The sequence below is a fragment of the Equus przewalskii genome, chromosome 13 (assembly GCF_037783145.1).
Source record: "Equus przewalskii isolate Varuska chromosome 13, EquPr2, whole genome shotgun sequence".
In the NCBI taxonomy this organism is placed as follows: Eukaryota; Metazoa; Chordata; class Mammalia; order Perissodactyla; family Equidae; genus Equus; species Equus przewalskii.
The window spans coordinates 40,101,836-40,112,422 of NC_091843.1; the positions used below are offsets into that span (position 1 = coordinate 40,101,836).

General features: G+C 46.4%; 1 protein-coding gene across 4 annotated transcripts in view; it reads right to left on the reverse strand.

Moving 5' to 3' along the window:
- The window catches only part of PCBD2 (pterin-4 alpha-carbinolamine dehydratase 2), a 46,933-nt gene extending 39,478 nt beyond the window's left edge, over window positions 1–7,455 (reverse strand). The window contains exons 1-2 of one of the 4 annotated variants that reach the window (XM_070570960.1): window positions 7,115–7,455; window positions 4,154–4,285 (exon numbers count right to left, since the gene is read on the reverse strand). In XM_070570960.1, the coding sequence (XP_070427061.1) occupies window positions 4,154–4,285; window positions 7,115–7,381 (399 nt within the window). In that variant the 5' untranslated portion in view covers window positions 7,382–7,455. Of the gene's footprint in view, window positions 1–4,153; window positions 4,310–7,114 lie in introns of all 4 variants that reach the window. The other 3 variants (XM_070570961.1, XM_070570963.1, XM_070570962.1) reach the window with 3 other exon arrangements.
- Between the last annotated feature and the right edge of the window lie 3,132 nt (window positions 7,456–10,587).

Sequence of the window (10,587 nt, forward strand, 5' to 3'; positions counted from 1 at the left end):
CCTGAGCTCAAACCTCATATAGCCAACTGCTGACTTGATATCGCCATTTGAGTGACTAATAAGTATCTCAAACTTGACATATCCAAAACAGGATTGTTAATTCCCTACCCCACCCTCCACCCCATGTCCCCCAACTCAGTAAATGATACCAGTGTATCACCCTTCACCTTATAGCTTGAACCAAAATTTTGGGATCATCCTTTACCTTCCCTTCCCCCACACCCAATCTAACAGCAAGTCTTGATTGTTCTATCTTCAAATATATGAGGAATCCTACATTTCTCTCTACTCTACTGCTACCTCCATAGTCTCCCATCATCTTTTGACTAGCCTACTGCAACAGTACCCTATATAGTCTGTGTGCTTCCACTCTTGCCTCCTACCATCAGTTCACAGCAGAACAGCCAGGGTGATCTTTTTAGAACATAAACCAAATCATGGCATTTCTCTGCTTGAAATTCTCCAATAGCTTTCCTTCATAGGACAAAATCCAAACTCCTCACCACGCCCACAAAGTTCCAGTGCTCTGGCCCCTCCCTCTCTTCAGCCTCGTCTCCTACCAGTCTCTTCTCCTTCCTGACCATTCCAGAACACTGGCCTTCTGGCTCCTCCTCAATCATGCTAAGATCATTCGCGTCCCAGGAATTTTGTACTTGCTGTTCTCTCCTCCTGGAATGCTCTTCCTTTGGGTCTTCACATGCTGAGCTCCTTCACATTATTCAGGCCTCAGATGTCCCCTCCCCAGCGAGGCCTTTCCAGACCAATCCATCTTAAATAGTGTGCTCACCCCTCCATTACTCTCCATTCCAATATCCCAGTTTATTCCTCTCTATGGCACTTATCACTACCCCAAATTCTATTATGTATTCATTTGTTTATTGTCTATCTTCACCACTAGAAGGGGAGCAACATGAGCTTAGAATACTAACTGGCACAGAGAAGATGCTTAATATTTTTTTGAGTTAATGAGTATTACTTTTACAGTAAAAATTAATGTTTAAAAATTTTAACTGCAGGGGGCTGACCCCGTGGCCGAGTGGCTAAGTTCGCGCGCTCCGCTGCAGGCGGCCCAGTGTTTTGTTGGTTCCAATCCTGGGCGCAGACATGGCACTGCTCATCAAACCACGCTGAGGCAGCATCCCACATGCCACAACTAGAAGGACCCACAATGAAGAATATACAACCATGTACCAGGGGGCTTTGGGGAGAAAAAGGAAAAAATAAAATCTTTAAAAAAAAAAATTTTAACTGCATGTACAATCGCCACATTGTGAATAAACTATACCTAATCAGGGGCCAGCCTGGCGGCACAGTGGTTAAGTGCACAAGTTCCACTTTGGTAGCCTGGGGTTCGCCAGTTCGGATCCCGGGTGCAGACATGGCACTGCCTGGCAAGCCATGCTGTGGTAGGCGTCCCACATATAAAGTAGAGGAAGATGGGCACAGATGTTAGCTCAGGGCCAGGCCTCCTCAGCAAAAAGAGGAGGATTGGCAGGAGTTAGCTCAGGGCTAATCTTCATCAAAATAAATAAATAAATAAACAAACTATACCTAATCAAGAAAGACTAGAAGAGAATAGACAAAAGATGAAAGTAGTTAAAATGGGAAATTGTTTTTATTTACATCATATTTTAATGTTTTATATGACTGTTTTATAATAAAAAGCAACAGACTTTCTGTCCTAAATGAAAGCTAAGTGAGGCCCTGTCACTGGCAGAGGGTCACCACTGCATAGATCAGTTGTAAGAAAGAGAAAAGCAGCCCCTGGCACATGGAAGCTGGCCTGGGACTGCCAACTAGGGCTTGGTGTTACTAGGAGCTGGCCTGGCACTCACTCCTGGGCCTTGATGTTGTACATAAACATCAGACAAGGCCACTCTGTGACCATGATGGATTAAGACAGAACTAAGACCACTCTGTAATGATAACTGAACACAGACAAAACATGAACACTGCCCAAAACATAAAATACTATACATATCCCACTCCTGGCTAACAAGTGACTATTGCTTCTTTATCAATTTCAGCTTTGGCCCCACTGTAGTCTGTTTTCCCTATAGGTAGTATTTATTAAAATACTGAATTACAGAATTACTCATTTTCTGACAGCATCCAATCCGGAGCAAAACCCTAATTCCTTAAAAACCCTCCAAAATTACTAATACAAGTCCAAATCCTGTAATAAGTCTTTCTAACACTGTCTCCCTGAGATGCCCACAGTTCCCTATGGTGTCCGTTCTCACTTGCTGCAACAAACAATAACCCCAGCTTATTCAACTACTGGTATGTTCCTGGTGGTCTTTGGCTGGTGGGCACTGACAGTTGTCATGACTCAGTTGCCATTACAGGTTATGTACAAGCAGAAGTCATACGAGCCTGGCTGGAAAACTGATCCCAGCACACAATCTCAGTGCTGGTTCTCTGATACATTCCCTGACATCCGCTGATTTTATCATCTGCCTCTTTCTCCTAAAAGCGGGTGAAGGAAAAAAAAAAAAAAGTCAAGTTAATTAAATGTCCTGGTGAATAATGTTACAATTAATCAAGGATGCCTGGTACAGCTTCCCTTCCCTTCCATTTCCAAAAGTCACCCTAAGCACAAGGTTAGAGAGGGGCTGAAGGACTGACTCATGGGCAGAGCCTAAGGCAACACTACTCAAGTACTTTAAGCCACATGTTCAAGCCCAATAAATTAGCCCAGGCTTAAAGAAGTCAGGCTGTACACATGTAAGAATTTTAATAAGCTTGGAAAATGCTACCTAGAGCTTATACACAAGCTTACTGTACCAATGGGATTCCCTGCCACCAGCCACGGAGTGCTAAGCCCCTGACAAGAGCTGTCGAGCACATGGGGCAGCAGGGCCAGGGAGTCAGCGTGGTCCACTTTCCTCAGAAGCTGGAGCCTCACCGTGGAAGGCTGGCAGCCAGATGGACGGAGAGCAGAACAGGGCATGCAGCTCAGCGGAGCCAACGACATTTACTAGGAAAACATGTCAGAAGTTTCTCTGGTGGAAATCTGGTCTTCACACACCCTTCCAGAAACTAGCAAACACTGTAATCAATGTCTGCATTTATCAAATGCCGGTTTTGTACCCAGAACTGTTAAGTACAAGAGAGAGTTATTTAAGCAAACACGGTCTCTGCCTTCTAGATGCTGACACCTAATATAAATAAAAACAATAAATCTGTCCAGAGGATTGCCAAACTAACTGAACAAACGTGAAATAGTCAAAAGCACTGACCTTACATAAATGCAATGGAGTAAGAACTGAAGGGGAAGTCATCAGAGATGACTCTCTAAACAAGGTGGGGCCCTAGTGCAACAGTTACCTTGTTACGGCTGAGTGTCCAACGGGGAGGTCAGCTTTTAAGCAAAGCTTCAATTGGGCTATGGGGCTTGGGGAAAATGAGCCAATCAGAGAAGAGGGTGCACCTTGGGAGATGATTTGGAGACAGACATACAACTACAGGGAGAAAGAAAACTCAACAACCATCTAAGAAAAGTAGGGGAAATCAGTCAAGCAGGTGTGTAGGTTTCTCAACCATTTTATACATGCCCCCTTCTGATAAACACACAAGCTCACACTCCATTTGAATGTATTTAGAATTTGAAAAGGAACTAAATATCCTAACCAACACCAAATCAAAGCAATAGTGGTTTCAGAATTTGATTTTCCAAATCATACAAACCATCCCCTTCCCCTGGAGCTGAGAATCACCCAGTGGAGGCAGCACCTGTCAAGAAGGATGGAGTACCTATCACTGAATTCTTTCCTCATTTTTTGAGGAAGATTAGCCCTGAGCTAACATCTGCCGCCAATCATCCTCTTTTTGTTGAGGAAGACTGGCCCTGAGCTAACATCCATGCCCATCTTTCTCTGCTTTATATGTGGGACGCCTACCACAGCATGGCTTGCCGAGCAGTGCCATGTCCGCACCCGGGATCTGAACTGGCGAACCCTGGGCCGACAAAGCGGAACGTGAGAACTTAACCGCTGCACCACTAGGCTGGCCCCTATCACTGAATTCTTGAGGAAGAGAGGATTTGGATCCTGGATCCAAACGGGACCAGACAACCAGTAGTATTAGAAAGAGTTACAGCCTAAGGTGACAAAAATAGACCATGGCATTAGCAAGAACATGTAATAATTACCTGATTAAAATTTTTGAAGGAAAACTCTTTGTAGATGGCGTCTCTCTCACTTAATTCCGACCATCCTGCTGCTTTAAGATCAAGTATAACTTGGGTCCTCTCCTCTGCTGTCAACCGGTGAGCGTCTGCTGACTATGGAAACATCACACTTAATATCTGAAATGTAGAGGTTTAGTTAAACTCAAACAAACTTACAGTTCTTTACGTTATGTAGAGATGCAGGAAAAAAGTCTTAAAAGCAACAATTTCCAACCATCTTTGGTTCCTTTGTTCTCAAAATACAAATTTCTCAAAAAATACACACAAACACGGTTAGCTCTGTACAAAATAAGCTGCCTCCCTGGTATGTTGCCTCGCCAGCCCTCACCACTGCCTCAGACTTCACAATTCAGTTTCTCTGGTTTATTATCGATACAACTGAGATTTATCACCACCACTGGCCGTTCTTACCAATGACCATTACCAATGGCCAGCATTCTAGGACTTGAGAAACTGAAGTAAACACACCCACCCCAGGAATCCCTGAAAGTCCACTGGCAGGACCAGGATTAGAACTCAGGGCTCTAAGCGCCTGGCCTACTGCTCTTCGGAAGGTCCTGCACCACCTTAGTGGCCTTCACTGCTTCCTCACATGAGTCTTAACTATGTGAGTTCACTGTACCCTTTCAGATCTGATGAAAACCAATCCCCAGAAAGGAAAAACAAATGCACATTTACATAGGATTTTGTATAACAACTTCTGGGGGTCCACAGCCTCTCTAGACTACAGGTGAAAAGCCCTTGCCTTAGTGCAGTGAGTTTTCTCAGGGTCCCAGTAAGACACACTCCCTCCACAGTCTGGCCAGAGCACTGTGTGCACCGTCCACCTTGTTCCTACTCCCTCTGGTGATAAAATTCACAAATCCAGAGTTCTGTTTGTTAACAGGCCCACATTTCCCACGCTATTTGCTTTTTAACTGAAAGAACTCTAAACGTCATGGTCAGAGAGAGAAGGACACTCTAGTAAAAGTGAGAAGAGCTTCGTTCTTATTCCAGCATAAATGCCAACCAACACCTCCTGCCTTACCTCTTTGCAGGGCTACTGTAGGCTCAGGTGAGAGAGGGACTGTCACCCAGAAAGACTGAACTAACATGAGGGCCTCTCATCAAAGAGCAAGCAGGGGCTGAGGTGAATCCTCCACCATGACACTACAACCCACTCCCACTTCAGAAATCCTAAACCCTTGTATCACTGACATTAATGTAATTAAGAGGGCAAAATAAGTAAACTTAAAGACAACTTATTCTATGAAGAGGGGAAAAAAATGTAATGAACCAATTTTCTAGTTTCTCTTCCTTGCTAGGTCAGCTACCCTTCCCCACAACTAACAAAAGAGAAAAATGAAAATACCTCTTAATTAAATAAAAATATTAAAGGCTTGTTATCAAAAACCATTTACTATTAAGAAACAAAATACCTGTTACTAGTTTTACAATGATGGTTCTGAAAAATTTCACACAAATACCTATTATAGGAAATAGTCTAAAATTCTTATCAAACACTTAAATATTTTAAGTTAATTCACAGTATTTTGGGAAAGAAATGGAACCATCTGTGTCCACACTGAGCAGTTGCAAAGAAAACTATTAACTGTGCTGTGGGTAATGCAGCAGTCACCTGGAGTCTGTAGAATGTGCTGGGCTGTTTTCCTCTGCAATCCACATCCCCAAGGAGGTCACTCTGTGCTCATCAAAGACATGTGCCCAGAAACAGGGATTGTGTCCAGGACAGTGAAACGGAGCCAGTTCAGCTACATAACACAAATGGTTCCCTTGGGGATACACCCTCTGCACAACACTTTGTGGTGGGTTTAATTTTTTTCTGTGGGAGTTGGGGGGAGGGACAGGCAAAAGCAGAGGATTTGGAGATAGTAAAGTTGATTCAAGACCTAGCTTTGTTACTTTTAGCTGTGGGATGCTGAAAAATCACTGAGCCTCCTCATGTCCATAGTGGGGATATTCCAATATCTACCTGCTGAGATTTTTTCAAAGGCTTAAAGGGATCTTGAATATGAAGGCGGGCACTCAGCATAGAGCCTGGCACGTGGCAGCCATTCCAATCACGTATTTGCTCATTCCTCCCCAAACCCCATAATTTTACTTGATCACCAGAACCGTGGGTAGTGGCACACCTTGGGACACACCTAGGTGACAGTAAGCACTTGTGTTCTCACCTTAATGGCCACGAAGCAGAGTGTTTATCTTACTCCTTCATCGAACTATTTTAAATTTCCTCTATTAAAGAATTTCAAACTGCCAAATGGGCCTTTGCTGCACCTTAGGAAAATGAAACGGTGAGTTTAATGCACCATCTTCCCACTAGATGGCGCTGCGTGCTAAAACTTTCCCTCAAGTTCATTGGCCCCAATATACTGATTTGTAAAACAGGAAAACCGACCGAACGCGCCTCAGAAGAGGAAAGAAGACATGTGTCACCAAAAAAGATAATTTATTAATAATTCCTCCAAAAGTTAACACCAAAACAAATCAGTTAACTCAACATTCAGTCACCTGGTTTATAGCGAGCGCCCCGCGACGGAGACGGTCCCTGCTCTCAGCGAGCGTACAATCTAGAGGACCGAACAGCACCTCTAGTCACATCAAGTGACCCTAAGCATCAAATACTTTTATAATTACTTTTCATAATTACTTTTTTTTTTTAAACAAATCTCGTCCTCGTTTGTTTTCCGGTTGGCAATTTCGTAGACTACGAGGGGCTTTTAAGCCAAGGGAAACCGGAAGATGCTGAGGACACCCCGGTCTCCGGCCAGCGCGTGGGCAAGTGCCCGGTGCCCAAAACGTGGCTGCCCAGAGTCCGAGGCCGAAAGCCGGGCCCACTTCGGGACCTGCCGGCGCCTCGCGCCCCTCAGTCGGCGCCGCGGGCCTCGCCCTCCTCCCGCACCGCGGGCCCTGGGCACTCACCATGGCCGCGAGGCTCGGGCTCCGGCCTCGCAGTGCCGCCAACAAGAGCCGCGTCGCCCCGCGCGCTCCCAGCGCCGCCGCCATGGCCGCCGGCCGAGGGCTGCCCGGCGCGCTGCCTGCCCGCCACCCCGGCCACCTGTCCGCGGGGCCGGTCCCGAGCCGGGGGCCATGCGGCCAGCTCCCAGCCGCCGGCCCGGCTGCCCCGCACGGCCCAGCCCCGCCGCGCAGGCCCAGGACAGCCCGTCCCCGGAAGGCCCCCAGCAGCATTGATGGTCGCCAACTCTGCGGGCAGCCGGGCGGGCGAGGTGTGGCAGGCCCCCGCAGGCCCCCGCCGGCCCCCGCCGCTCTCAGATCCAGCTCTGCGCCGCTTCCGCGCTATCCTCGCGCGTGTGCGGGTTTCCGCTCGGGCTGGGGAGGTAGGCCGGCCGGCGGGACGCTAGGGTTCTCTCGGCGCTTAGGCTTGACCTCCGGTTCTGCGCCTCGATGTTGAGCCTCGGGTTACCGCAGGCTCGCGGACGGTCTAACTGTGCTGGGCTCCTTCCCGGGCGGTGGGGCGAACCGTCTGCGCCGGCGGAGGATGTCGAGGACAGGGGCTGGAATTGTTGCGTTGCCGGTGGATGCTTGGGGACCACTCCCTTCTCTGCTCTCGGGGGGGCAGTGACCCATAGTGACTCAGATCAGGGGGTTGTAAGTCAGGGAGTCGTGGGTTCGAATGTAAGCTCTAATGTGTCATTACCTAGCTGTCAAGGCCTTGGGCAAGCTGGCTCATCTGCATTTGCCTGTGTAAGAGCATCTGGAATACCTAGGTCAGTGCTTTCTAAAAAGCACAGGCGCAGCCAACAGTAGGCACTCCGGAGATACATGTGGACAGATTTGGATAAGTTTTCTCATCACTTTTTTGGAGAAGAGAGGTATTCTTTCTTTTATATGTGTGTATTAATATTCTCATTACTTTTGCCTTTTTTTCTTGAGATGTAATTCACATAAAATTTACCCTTTAAAGTGTATAATTCTCTGATTTTTAGTATATACACTTATTTTTTTTTACTAAGTAGTTTAGCCAAATTAATAATATAACCATTTTTGCAGAGGACATAGCAGGACACTTGAGAATATTTAAAAGAGAGAGAATTTAGTTCAACTTAGTTGTTAGCAGTTTTATTTCCCATATGGATTGAAAAAAATAAAACCTACCTCAAAATAGCCTAAAATTCGGACTTATGGCCCAACCCACCTTCTTCCCTTTTGCTCACATGACAAAACTCAGGGGAGAAATCTCGCTAGAGACCCTGATTAGATGTCACTGGTCTCAAGGCATTTATCTAAGATGCTCTAGTTTCCTTTGCCTGATGCCTCAGGTGAACAGAGACTAGGGGTGGAATTAAAGGTGGTATTTCCAATATTTACATTGGGTGTATATGATCATGAGAAATGCTCTGCAAACTTGCTCATCAAAGTGAGAACTGAAAAATGAACTGGTAAGTGTGAAGTAACAAGTTAGATACCCCTCATCGTTTTCAGTAAGTTTACTTTCATTGTTTTCCTTCCCTAAATCCACTGTATGATACTGTGGCATCTCAGCTCTAGTCTTGAAAGCACCAGCAGCAGGATGCTAGTCGGGCCCAGGGGAAGTGATGTCCACCTTAGGGGATAGGGAGAGCTTCACATGCTGCTCTCCAATTAATAGGATTTAAATCCCTTAGCAAAGATTTACTGGGCATGTCCTCTGTAGTGGACACCGTTGGGAAGAGCAGTCTCCTGCTCAGTCTTTCAAGCCCTGCCCGGCCACATAAGAATGGGCCTTGGGCCTGGAACACTTCCTTACCAATAGACAAAGAGCCCTCACAGCCTGTACCAGGCTTATCACCTTGTATGGGGATATCCTTCCCTGTTTCAGACTCAGTGTGTGCTCCTTTGTTCTGCTTAAGCATGTCTGTCATTAGCCCTGGGGCACGCCCTCCCTTTCAGTATTTCAGACTCCATGGGGGAGGGGGAGGGGTCCTGCTAGAGGGACACTCATAGGCCTTTGGCTGCCAGGGAGCACCCGCTAGTCATGAGGGACTGATGCACACTATTCGAGCTGATCTTGCTCTGTCTCTTCTCTGTGAATAAAAATGCTGTTCCATCCAGTTCTTGACTGTTGTTTTCTTTGGTGGCTCTGATATCAAGAAGTAGCGGGCTGGGCCGGCCCCGTGGTGGAGGCGTGCTCTGCTTCCGCAGCCCAGGGTTTCGCTGGTTCAGATCCTGGGCGTGGACATGGCACCACTCATCAGGCCACTCTGAGGCAGCGTCCCACATGCCACATCTAGAAGGACCCACAACTAAAATATACAACAATGTACTGGGGGGATTTGGGGAGAAAAAGCAGGGGAAAAAAAAAAGAAGTAGTGGGCAGTAGTTGGCCCTGGTGGCTGGCATTGTGATGATCTTTGCTATCCTCTATGTAGTTGAAGGTGCCCCCCGACCCCACCCCCCACCCCCCGCATTGCATACTGCTGCGGCAGTGTTTTGCTTGGTGTTCCACTCAATAGACACCATGCTGGGCTTGGGGTGGTTTAGCCGGTCTTGGACCACTTCCTTCTCCCTTCTACTTCCCTCTCCTTCAGCACCAGTGCTTCCCGGGTAACCATCTCACTTGAACCTTTCCTGGAGGCAACAACCCTGCTCCAGTTTCCCTCCAGGGGAACCCCATGTAGCTTGTCTCAGGTAAGTGTTAGAAGCAAAGCCACCGATCTATTGGTCATCCTGGAAGCTTTTCCTCCTCCCCCAGACTAAAGTAGGGTCCCATTAGACATCAAAGGTCATGAAAATGCCTGTATCTTTGATAGGATAACTCCCACTCTGGGAATCTGCCCCCAAGGACAGGAGACTATATATAAGCATAAACCCAGCAAAAGAAGACAGGTTAGGTAGAGTAATGCTAAATCTACTCAAAGACCTATTATGTAGCCATGGTTAGGAAAACTATTAGCACCAGTGAAATATTTATCATTTATTAAGCAAAAAAACCCAAGGTGCTAATTATAACTACAATTATGGGAAACAGCAGGAAGACTAGAGGGAAATACATACAATGGTCACTCAGGCATAGAAGCAGAGCAGGGTACCATCCCACATAGGGGCTCCAGAGTCAGAATGCTTAGGTTTGAAGCTGGATCCCACTACCGGAAGCTGCATTACCAAGAACAAGTTATTTGGGGCCTCATTTACTCTTCTGTAAAATGAGATATTTAATAGTAGTGTCAATCTCAGGGCTATAGTACCAGTTCATGAAAAACTATATGTAAAGCATTTAAAACAGTACCTGGCACACACATAGTAATACTCAAATGTTAGTTATTATTATAAGAGATGGAATTACTGGAGGGTTTTTTTTTCTTGTAAGTATAGATACATGTGAAGTTTCAAAATCCCATCTTCATCAACTTTTACTATGCGTGTAACCTAGGCAAGTTATTTAACCTGTCTATGCC